This window comes from Coffea arabica, chromosome 6c (assembly GCF_036785885.1).
Source record: "Coffea arabica cultivar ET-39 chromosome 6c, Coffea Arabica ET-39 HiFi, whole genome shotgun sequence".
NCBI lineage: Eukaryota > Viridiplantae > Streptophyta > Magnoliopsida > Gentianales > Rubiaceae > Coffea > Coffea arabica.
The window spans coordinates 53,728,811-53,741,369 of NC_092320.1; the positions used below are offsets into that span (position 1 = coordinate 53,728,811).

The window sequence follows — 12,559 nt, forward strand, 5'->3', positions numbered from 1 at the left end:
TATTTTATCTACTTTCACTTTCCCTTTTCATGAATCAAAAGAATTGCTACTTATCTCGAAGGAAGGTTTTATTTCACGCATATGAGCGTGGGATTGTGTGCATTAAGTGTTTTTATGTGAGATTGTAGAGATATATGTTAGTTGGAAGTACGGATGAACGCGGCGCTTGAGTGTGGAAAAGAGGAAATGCAAAAGAAGTACCTTGAACTTTTCGTGAGTTAAGGTGAGAAATTTCGAGGGCGAAATTTTTTTTTAAGGAGGGGAGGTTGTGACGCCCCGAAAGAATGAGTGCGAGAACCCGAAAATTTTCTAAGTTTCTAGGTTTCTTTTATTAATCGCCCGCCTTTTCTACATTTTCTTTCTTAGAAAATTTCCCAGATAATTTTATTGAGTAAATATAGTTTTTAAATGATTTTTCTAGTATCGGATAGTTTTTGAAAAATTAAGAGCATATATCGGACGTGGGACCCGCTAGTGCGAAAAGTTCGAAAAAATTCGGCCAGTTAGGTTAAGTTTTGGATACTGAGTTTAATTTACCAGGTGTTATGAGATATTTAGAGGTTGCCAAGTGGATTGTTGTAAGAGAGACAAAAAAGTTAGGCAAGCAATTAATGAAAGTGACATGTGTCACTTAGAGATTAATTCCTACATTTGACTTACTATTCATCCTTTTACCATTTACTAAATAAAACCAAAAATTGACCAAAAATCTTCCAAAATCTCCAAGCTTGTGGCCGGCCCTTCTCAAGCACAAAGGAAAGAAAAATCTCTCAATTTTCAAGCTCCAATCTTGCCCAATCTCACAAACTAACCGTTTAATCTTGAATTCCTTCCATAAAACCTCTTAGTTTAGTGCTTGTAAGGTGATTGGTGAAGTTGTTTGGAAGGCTAAGGTGTTGAATTGCTTCCTTTCTTGTCTTATAAGGTGAGTTGTAAAAAAACCACTCTCATCCGTCTAATGATGCTTAAATCATGACTAGTGGTGGTATGAGATGCAATTTTATAGATTAAATCTTGATTTTTGGTTAAATTGATGAAGTTTTCTAATTATTGGGGATTTTTTTGTTTTCATATGAATATGATTGTATGGCTATGTATGATGTTTGGAAATGGTATTTAAGGCATCTAGGAGGTGGAAAAAGTGGATAATTGCAAGCAATTTCTGTTTGGAAGAAAAATTGGAAAGTTAGGGTTTCAATGTTCTTCATTCTGCCCGGTTTTATAGCTCCTAATTAGAGGCCGAATTGGCCTTGGCTTAAAACATAAAAGTTGTAGGGAATGATATTTTAGAGGTGCCTACAAAATTTCAGGTCAATCGGAGTAGCGTAGAATGAGAAAAGTTGAAATTACCCTTGCTGTCCTGGTTTTACCCGAATGTAAGAATTGCGCCTGTAATTGGTTGTTTTGGCTGGAATTGCTTCGGAATTGGTTGTTGAGGTCTTCTGATGAAATGTATCCCTATTTCTAAACTTTCGGATGGCTTTAGAATTTCTGGATTTGGACTTAAGTAGGCTGAGTTATGCTGTTTACACCAGAATGCATTTTGTGAATCTGTTTTTCCGGTTCTAATGTAGTATCTTGCATTTTTTACCTTGTTACACTCGAAACTGGACAGAATTGTCTTCTGTAACATTGTAGTCCTATCTCTTAGCTTCGAAACGGTGGGTCTTGCACCTTCATCCGATAATCGTAGTGCTTTTGGTGCCATTACCGCAAAATGAGGTCAAAAACTGTTTTTTTCAGGGCTAAAGCTAATTCCATTTCCGGATTTTCCTGGTTTACTCTAGTGTTTATATCTTCTTGTGGAACCTTCTTTTGGTGGTATGTGGACTTGGTTATGATATGTAATCGAGTCTTATTGTGCTTGTGTGAATATTTTAGGGCTTGACGGTGATTAAAGACGCTCTTTGGGCGAAAGTTTATGAAATTTCACTCGCTTGTCTGGTGAGTGTTCCTTGTTTGTTATGTTACATTATTACATGGCTGGTATGAATGATTGATAACATGTTAAATGCTTTCACTGATTGTTAAAATGAATTTTCTAGGCAAGTGTGTACTTTATCGCACTTGGCCTAAATGATTGTGAAGTTTTTAATGATTGAACGATTGAAATGTTATTTGTGCATGAATGTAAGCCTTTTGGCTGAACTGGCCACTGCCCCTTATTACCGGTCGTCTCGAGCCAGAAGCGGACTCGGTCGGGCGATTAGGGACTTGGGTGAACGTTTTGGTATACTCGAGTATTATCTTGAAGTCTGGTGGAGCCTGGCCAACGGTCAGAGAAGGGGGTGAATGAATGAATGAACGAATGAATGAATGAGGGTTTTACTTATAAAAAATGCATTTTCAAATGATTGAAAGTATAAGGAAACGAAAGGCGAATGAATGAACGAACGAATGAACGAATGGCTCCCGGTGAGCACGTATCGTTTTAATGAACGTGTTTATCGCTTTATCTTATCTTTGTATCTTGAATTATTGGTTACGTGTAAGAATGCAATGAACTTCTTGTTTGCCTATGTATTCGGAACCTCACTGAGCTTTCTAGCTCATCCCTTTAGTTTTGTTTTCCTTAACAGGGGAAGGCGTGCAAGGACGAGAGCCTGTATAGACTAGCTGGGTCTAACTCTTGGTTTTCTTTTGTTATGGTTCTCGCCCTAGCTTTTGGCAAGGGTCGGATGTATGATGACTTGAGAACTTTTGTACCTTTGATTTTGTTATTCCTTTGAGATAGGAATGTATATAAGTTCCGCTTTAAATTTTGGATTCGTGTACTATGTATTTCTGTGGTTGAATTTTGGTTTTGATTGAGGACTGTAATGAATTGGATCCTGGTTTGCTCTTTCTTGAGGTTTTATTTCTGATTTGTTTTAGTGAACGACTGAGTCCCGGCGAGAATTGGGCAGGCGGTCCGCCGAATCCTTTGGTTCGCCTTAGGGGAAGGTGGGGCTGTCACAGTATGCCTATTTTCTAAACAACAAGTTTTTCATATACAATATTACAATAATATACAAACAAAAATAATTTTAAAAACACCATATCCATACAATATATCGAAAACAACTCCAAATATATTAAAAAATAAAATGTACACCATTTTCTTCTTCTATCTATCACCACCATCACCAATGCCATCACCCCCTCCCTCCTCCTCTCTCTTATCCCTCCCCCTTCCTCCTCCCCTCCTCCTCTTTCTTCCTCCTCTTCCTCTCCTTCTCCTTCCTTCTCCTTTCTCCTTCCTTTCCCCTTCTCTTCCCCCTTCCTGCCACAACCCCATCCCTCTCCGCTTCCCAAGCTATCTTTGACTAGATCTAGAAGAAGGGAGGGGGAGGGGAAAGAGAAGAGAGGAGGAGAAAGAGGGAGAAAGAAGGAGAATGAGGGAAGGAAAAGGGGAAGGGAGCAGGGAGCAAGAGAAAAAGAGAGGGGGAAGGAAAAAGTGAGGAGAAGGAAGAAGAGGGAGGGGGTGGTAGCAGCGATAAGTGGTAGTGTTAATTTTTAAAAATAACTAAAAAAATTTTAGACTTTAAAAATATCCTAAAATATACCCAAAAACACCTTTAAAAACACTACCAAAAATTTCTACAGTAAAAGTTTTTCACATACATTGTTACAGTAAAATATTTTAAAAACACTCTAAAAAATATTTAATCCAAACGGAGACCGATATTTGCTGGGAATGGAAGAGAGAAGTATTACTTATGAGATACAAAATGGCGTTAAAATCGTATTGAGTTGAAGGCAGATTACCCTCCTAATTCTTGACTTTCATTGAACTCCCATTTACAAAACTTGTGCACTTACTCTTTTGACTATAGATTTAAACATTACTATTCCAAACTTTTTATTATCTTAGTAAAATTGTTTTGCAATGTTGTTCTATTTCCTTTCAACATGCAATTGGGGTAATATCAATCACTTGGGGCAACTAATGAGGGCCGTGCTTCCGCTCGACTCATTCAACTAGTTCATGAAATCTTTTTGAATATTAATGATATCAAATCTATTTAATGTTGGATTAAGTTAGTCATTTGTAACATTTTGTAATAGATGATTGTCTCAACCTAATTGCAAAGAACATAGTCAATGAAGCAATAAATAAGTACATTTAACTCATCTATGACATTAGCAACTCTTAAAATTATATTTGCAAAGAAAAGATACTTAATTAAAAATTCATTAGCTTTTGATCATTATGCAACTTCCTTAACTATTTTTTAGCGCCATATTGCTCTATTTAACTATCAATGCAACACATCTTAACCTTTATAATTTTTAGCATAAGATTCTACAATTATACTTATAGCAAGTGGCCATTGGATTACAATGTATGCTAAAAATATGTAATTAACATAATTGAAAGACCTTTAAAAGAAAAAAAATTAAAATCCAAAATCTTTCTGGTTGATAAGTAATACCAATGCCTAATAACAAAACTAAAAGGCAAGAAAACGAAAATCATTCTATTAGTTGTAACACATCTTCTCTAATACTAAATATTCCATCAACTTTAGCCTTTATCTCCTTGGACATATTAATGAGATTTTCGCTTTCAGGTTATATCTCTATTTTCATTCCATCAGTGTTATTGAGTGCAAGACTCCATAACAATGTATCATGTCTAATGAAATCTAAAGTTCCTTCTAGGAAACCATTAAAGTATAGGCCATGAAATAAAAGCCAAATATCAATGTGAAATCATTCATTTCATTTTGGCCTGCACATTCAGCTTTCTGCTACCAAAATCTTATATTTTTACTTCTCGTCTAAGTGCTAGACTTTTCTAGTTCAAACATAAATTGTTTCCTCTTACATTTGTAGTTTTAACCAATTTCATTGAAAAATTTTGATCATAAATAAAGGATATCAAATTTTACAACACATTTTAGCTATTTGAGGTATCATGCATATAGCAAACCTATATATATAAAGGTCAAAACTATATGTGCACTTGAAATCATATATCTATACAATATATAAAAGCAGAGTAATGCTATATGGTGCAAACACACAGTATCACTTTTTAAAATTTCTAATCTATCCTTACATCTTATTTAGTATGCAGGAATGGCCAAAAATGGGAAGATCTTTCCACTCAGAATATCTTTGTACCCAAAATGGGTGGAAGAAAATTTTATCATTCCAGTATTTGGCACACAAATTAGAATAGAATGTTCATTTATTTTCCAGTATTTGGTATAATCCATATTTAAATATCAAAACAGAATAAGATTAATACAAATTTGACTTAATTGCCCTAGATTAGTTTAGGGGACATAACATTTTTTTTATTTGTTATACTATGTTATTTGTTTATTTACGTGGAGTTTTGACATTTTTGCTTTCAAATTATTGATGATTGATATTAAAAATTTTTAATTGTAATATTTAATTTATTCTAGCACATAGATTTTTATGTTAAAATTTTACATCTTCTGGTAATATAATTAATTAATTAGCAAAATAACATATAAATTAGATGAAGCCAAACAAATATAATATATTTTTAAAATTTATTTTTTTATTTTTATGTAAAATAAAAAATTCACAAAATTGCTCAAAAATCAAAGAATAAAGCATCTAAAAATATTTGTTTGCTACTAAAAAAGAAAAAAATATTTTAAACACAAGAAAAATTACATTTAACTATTATTTGAGCTCATAAATATTCTGAGATATGGTGGTAGAGTAAAAGGATTTATAAAGATAAATTGACATCCTATTAATTTGGGCATTTTAGGATAAAGTTGGAAAGAACCTTCCCAAGATTTCTAAAAAATATGATTCTGGGAAAAAGTTGGAATGAGCATTTCAAAAGGAAAGAGGTTCATCACTCATATGATCCATACCAAACTTGGAATGGAATGAACAAGTTGGAAAGGCCTTTCTTTTCCAAACCATTCTTGCATGCCAAACGTGGAGGGTTTTGTTTTTTTAATTATAAGGCAAATTAATCCCAATATGTTCTAGAAAAAAATCTCCATAATCAACGAAAAGTCATCTCTTTGACATTAAATTACAACTCCCTCACATTAATATCCTCACATCGCCTCCATGATATCCTTATACTATATAAGAATGAGTTTGGGTCAAAGAATGGCTTTGAATTTCAACCGCAAGAGTAGGGGTATTTTGGGATAGTGGGGTTGTTTTGAGTGTAGTTATAATATTGGGTACTACTTTAGATAGCATGTGTATTATTGTGTTTACTGAAATGTCCTTGTATTGTAAAAGATGCAGTGATGATTTGTTCAAATGTTTGGGTAGTTTGGAAATGTGAGATTATTTGATATCTTTTCTATAATAGATACAACCCATAATATCTTCTTTATTGGTGTAATTACTTAAATGTTCTTGTAGAGACATTCATTTTGTATCAATTATTACTATTACTTTGCTATTATAACTTGAAGAACTTCAAACGTCATTTTCATCTCAATTAAAGTAAGGACCATTAAAGAACATTTAAACCACATTTAAAGAATTGAAGTTGAAACTAATGCTCAATCATAAATTCCTTAATAAACCACATTGTCCTTACTTTAATTGAGATGAAAATGACGTTTGAAGTTCTTCAAGTTATAATAGCAAAGTAATAGTAATAATTAATACAAACCAAAATGAATGTCTCTACAAGAACATTTAAGTAATTACACCAACAAAGAAGATATTATGGGTTGTATCTATTATAGAAAAGATGATCAAATAATCTCACATTTCCAAACTACCCAAACATTTGAACAAATCATCACTGCATCTTTTACAATACAAGGACATTTCAGTAAACACAATAATACACATGCTATCTAAAGTAGTACCCAATATTATAACTACACTCAAAACAATCCCACTATCCCAAAATACCCCTACTCTTGCGGTTGAAGTTCAAAACCATTCTTTGACCCAAACTCATTCTTATATAGTATAAGGATTCTTTAAATGTCTGTCCTTCACATTCTTCTGTTATGTTCCTTTCGTCTTCCGGTAAATATTTATTTGTATTGCCATTGTACTCTGGATTTCAATATGATTTTCTGGTGAAGTTATTCTTGGTGGTTGAACTTGAGGTGAGGTTTTATTCTTTTTTTAATGGTATGTTTTGTTTTGTAAAATCGCAATTTCTATTATTAGCTAAATGTTTTCATTCCAAAATTGGATACTCTGTTAGTACAATTTAATATTGATATTATTGTTTCCCCCACAAAGTTGGTTGTTCTTTATAATTTAAATGGTGTGGTTTTGTTGAAATAGGTTTCGATCAACAAGAATGTTGGCTACTTTGATAAAAAAAAGAATGTTGGCTACTATGATCAAAAAGCCTCCACCATAGTTGGCTACTTTCATCAACAAGAATGTTGTGTAGATGCATCTTTAAGTGGATAATCATTTTGTTTATTACCATTATCTGAATCGTTTAGATATCTGTTTAAAGTTCGTTTAGTCTTGTTAATGAAAAACTTATATACAAGTGTTTGTTTCAAAATATATGAATTGAGCAAAATAGCATGCATGATTTCCTTCTCCATCTCCCAGTATACATTAGATATTTTATTACTTCATTGTATTATTCAATGTGCGTGAGTTTTTTGATATTTGCTTGAACTACCATAAAATATTTTTTAACCACTGGTACCAAACACTCGTGCGATGCGCGGGCATTCCCCTCCTAGTTTTTAAATACAATAATTTCCTCTAAATAGTAACTAGATTTTTCAGATAACTACATATATATGTATATATATATCTACCATGATATATAACTTAATATGAAAAAGATAATCATACATTTTCTTGAAATAAGCACACACCTACGAAGTGCCAAAAGCACTAGTATCAATTTATTTATAAGGCCTACATCTTTAACCCCCATTTCATCGAATGGGTCAAGTCATTTTTGACCCTTTTGCTTCGATAAATGTAGTGGGTTTCAAGTGAAAATGTGATGAAAATACCAAATTGGTGTGTTTCGCTTTTATGAGAGGTGTAAATCGACAAATGCCATATTCTGTAAGTGAGGTACAAAAAACCTCAAAATCCAAAATCTGAGGGACATATCAAGCATTTTACCCATTCGAGTTATCTGTATTTCTCTCCCAAATACTCGTACATATAAATACGCCAAATACAACAGGCTCGACTCAAAATGGTGTGATATACGACACGGCCCTAAACCCCCTTCGGCCTTCACTTCTTGACCGCTGCTGATCAGGTGAGATCATAATCATCATCTCTGTCGTGGACCTCATCGTCCGTTCCATTTTTTTTGTTTGTAACTGATTTCTTGCATTTCATTCGTGGCGTCTTCTGGACTTTGTTTTGCCTTTGATCAGTCAATTCATGCTAATTAGTGATCCTTCAGATTTCATTCCATTCTTTTCATTTCCGACCCTTTACTCGATTAGGCTTGCCTTTGTTTTTTTCCTCCTCCTTGAATCAGCAATCAGTTGTATTGTTAATTTTTTGGTAGGGGTTCTGTTGTTTTTCAGGTAGAAGTATGGGAAGGCTATTCTTGACCAATCTGGAAGGAAACCACTACAGTTGCAAGCACTGTCATGCCCATCTTGCTCTTACTGATGACCTCATCTCCAGGGTCTTTATCCCTCTCTCTCTCTCTCTCTCATCATTTGTATAGGGCTATGAATGTTTAGCTATGTATCTTATTAGTAACTAGTGCTATATTGGTATTTTCTTTTCTTTAATTTTTGGTGGATGATCAGAAATGTGAATGGAGGGATCTGCTGGGAGGAAATAATGGTACATGTGAAACGATTGATTGTATTAAGTTGTGGGTTTTTCATTTTATTTTCTTGGCTTTTTGTTGCTTCATTTTTTGGTGAAAAGGAAATGGTATATACATCCCTCATTATTTTCTGGCCGATTTTTATCCTTGTCAATCTTTTACATACAAGAATGTATGTTGCTAACGTGTAACAGAACTTCACATCTAACGAAATAAAAATGAAAAGAAAAAAGCTAAAAAGAAATGTCAATTACAGATTTAGACAGTCCTTTTTATTCTGTGTTTAGGAGTGAATTTCTTTAAGCTATGTTTGGCAGCTTAAATTTCATTTTGTAAAGGGTTAAATTGGGCTCATAATTTTGATTCCTGTTCAATTGAATTCGGAGTTTGATGCTGTGCTTTCCAACCAGCAGTAATAGGGCTATGGTTTTATGCTTCTATTCTCGTCTTATGGTCATTTGTCCCCAGATGAGATACCATTAAGTAAACTGGCTGGTTTGATTTCAGGATGTCCAATTTAGTTTGTGGTTCCACATTCTGGTGTTATTTGAGTTGGTTTTGTTGTGCCCTGGCTTATATTTTCTCTACAAATATAAGTCAAGGGCCTGAGGCAGGTTTTGCATGAATGGTTTATTCACCACAGTTTTGTTTTGTGTAACATTAGCATTGAGGCTTTTGCTTCCATGCACAGGCTTAAGCTTTAATAACGACCTATAACCGCGGTTACTTTTGCATGCTGATAATTTGTTTTCAGGTTAATTGCTGATAATTGTAGGTTTTTTAGTCTTCCATTGTTGCATTGAATACTGAACATGCAGCGAACTGTTTCACACTCTCTAAATGATGGGTTGGATATTAAGATTTATGGTGATTGGAAAATCATATATTTTGTTTTGGGGCTAATGATTTCTGAATTTGTGCTTTTATGCTCTTACTTGTTAGTCGCGTTATGGAAATTTCTTAAACAGTACTATGAACTTGGGAGAAAGTCAAATGCTTGAGGCTTTGGAATCTCTCTCTCTCTCTCTCTCTCTCTCTCTCTGAGTGTGTGCCCCTTTCTATATACCAATCTATGTGTGACCCACACCCCAGGTCCCATCTCACCCGAACTGACTTGGAAATGTGTGTTTGTGTGGCAACATGAATTCCTTCTTATAACGAAAAAGTTCAAAATTAGTTTCCTGTTTCCTTGATTTCTTCTGCGTCTTTTGTTCGTCAGATTGTGAGTGAAGGAAAATATGGGAAGAGATTTCTTGATCCAATTTATATAAGTGCTGACTTTGTACCTCCAAATTATTTGAAACCTGTCTGCGGTATAGTTTTAATTTTTCACAAGAATAAAACAAGATTTCTGCATTTTGCATCTGAAGGGAAACAAAAGAAATGAAAATAGAGTGTCAAGTTGCTATGATATAATTATACAACCCTGAGGCCATAAATGTTCGATGTGCCAGACAATCGCTACCAGTTGTTTCTTTAAAATGGTTACTGCTATTGGATCCTCGCACTTGCTTGCACTCCATGACTCACTTACCTAGGTTGTGCATTATCTACATGCCATGGCTTCATTTAGTGGCTTTTTTTGTCTTGAAATGTCTTGACATATAAGATCAAAAATGATACGCCAAATCAAATTATTCATGAATATAATGCTGCTGGCTTCCATTCAGATCTGGCTAGCACTTCTTGGCTCCTTTCTGTGAGTCAACCTTGCCTTTTAAGTTCCATGAGACTCATCTCCATAAAAAGGTGGTTCAGACAGCTATTAGTTGTAGTTGAGTTGACTGAAGGTATTGAACTAATAACTAATAGCTACTAATTTCCTTGTAGCCAGATATTTAAGAGTTCTGGTTTGATATTAGGCTGAAGCTCCAGTGCTTGTCATGCCTTGTTTACTTGTGCTTTATAAGTACACTAAGGTTCCATGCTCAGGATAATATGGAACATTTTCGGGACTAGTATGGTCTCTTCTAGGTTGAACTTTGTCTGCTACCTGAAGTTATAGAACACAGGGCTAATCCAAAGTACCTTGGCTATCTTGTTTTATTTCAACCTGTGCCTCCTAGTATCTTTATGTTAGATTTCAGGTCCTTTACACTAACTCATTGTTTGCTGGTCTTTCCAGTCTTTTCACTCCAAACATGGGAAGGCTTATCTCTTTGACAAGGCGTAAGTGTCTTCATCTTTAGTGCCCTTAAGCACTTGATTCAAATTATGGACCTGATTTGCGATGAGCTGCCACTGGGCTGTGGGATAGATCTGGTCAACTGTTGAAATTGGAGCTATTGATGCATGAGTACTTGCTTATACATTTCCATGATTCTTAAGGACTGGAGTGCCAGTATGTCTGTCTGCTCATAAAACTTGATATTATCTTCCACTTCTAAACTAGCATTTTGCTCATTGTTTTCTGTATATCAGTTACCCTTTCCTTTCTTCTCTTGTAATAGCCAAATATATTTCAGTATCATTACTGGATATGTTTGATTTTGAGGTGCACTGGGGCTTCTTCTTTTTTTCTGAAATATATGAATGGATGTTTCCCACTTTGGTTGTGTTTATGGCTCAATTCCTTGCAAGAACAATCATATCATGCCTGATGCCTCAAAATTGTAATTCAGTTTATCCTGGCAAACATGACAACATACTTTCCATTGCTTAACAGTGTGAATGTGACCATTGGCGAGAAAGAAGAGCGGATGATGATGACTGGGATGCACACTGTGGTTGACATATTCTGTGTGGGTTGTGGCTCGCTTGTTGGGTGGAAATATGTGAGTTCATGAGCACTCATTTGTGCAATTTATTGTTTCTCTATACTATTGCTTATATCTTTTCGTTAAATGTCAGGAATCTGCTTTTGAAAAGAGCCAAAAGTACAAGGAAGGAAAATATATCCTTGAAAGGTATCGAGTTAGTTCTGTGGTCATTATATTAACTTTTGTATTTAGTACTTAAAGTGTTTGCTGTTTCTTGCTTGATTAGGTTTAAGGTGTTGGGTCCTGATGGAAGTCCCTATGTCTTCAGCCAAGATGGTCAGTTTTTGGAAAGTGATACAGATGATGGTTGATTTAGTTGCAAGCTTTTCTAGTTAGCATCCTGACATCTTAAAGATGACTCCTAAATATCATCATAGCATCTTGAAAAATCAAGTAGACTATATTCAACCGTACATATTCTGCCTTCTTTTACTGCAGTTTTGCGTCTAGTGCTCAATGTAACCAGCAGACGTTAAATCATTGTTCTCATTTTTTTCCATTTCTAGTTGAATTTGTAATTGAAAAATTGATGGTTGCTATAGCAGTCTTTGCAACTGCCCAATACCATTGAAAGTTTCTATTGGTGGGAAAGCCTGCTGAGAAAGGCCAGTTTACATACCAAAAAAATCAGCTCAGCATTCTCTTATATTTTTGTGAAAGAATACTGCACAGATTGATTTACTTGTCTTTTGCATGAAATTGAGAGCTAATTTCTATTTTTTTTTCCTCTAATCTTGCAATTTTTTTAAATAAATAATGAGAGCAATTGTTGTACACTGATTCTTTTTTTTTTTTTTTTTTGTTTTGAAAAAACAACTCTTTTCCAATTATCATTTTTACTTGCATTTCTTTGCTGGTGCGTTTACCCTGGAGTTTGTTAATGACGATCCTGCAGTTCCTTACTCTGGAAAGAGGAATGTCATTTTCTTTCTAAGTGCGGAGATCTCAACCGTGACAGTTCTTGTTGGACCTCTCCCCTTGGTGTTTTCAAAGAGTCAGTCATGCATGAGGACAATACTAGGTTTCACAATCATCATGTGATTTAATTGTTAGAACTATTGTT

At 34.5% G+C, this 12,559-nt stretch overlaps 1 protein-coding gene across 2 annotated transcripts; it reads left to right on the forward strand.

The window, feature by feature from the left end:
- The first annotated feature begins 8,048 nt into the window (after positions 1-8,048).
- On the forward strand, positions 8,049-12,087 carry LOC113691698 (protein yippee-like At3g11230). 2 transcript variants are annotated; one of them, XM_027209964.2, is made up of 6 exons: positions 8,049-8,206; positions 8,484-8,587; positions 10,863-10,906; positions 11,403-11,511; positions 11,588-11,643; positions 11,723-12,087. In XM_027209964.2, the coding sequence occupies exons 2-6, from the start codon at positions 8,492-8,494 to the stop codon at positions 11,805-11,807; spliced, it is 390 nt and encodes a 129-aa protein (XP_027065765.1). In that variant the 5' UTR covers positions 8,049-8,206; positions 8,484-8,491; the 3' UTR covers positions 11,808-12,087. The 2 variants fall into 2 exon arrangements, with proteins under 2 accessions (XP_027065765.1, XP_027065764.1); XM_027209963.2 differs by having other exon boundaries at positions 8,070-8,206; positions 8,465-8,587.
- The last annotated feature ends 472 nt before the right edge of the window (positions 12,088-12,559 follow it).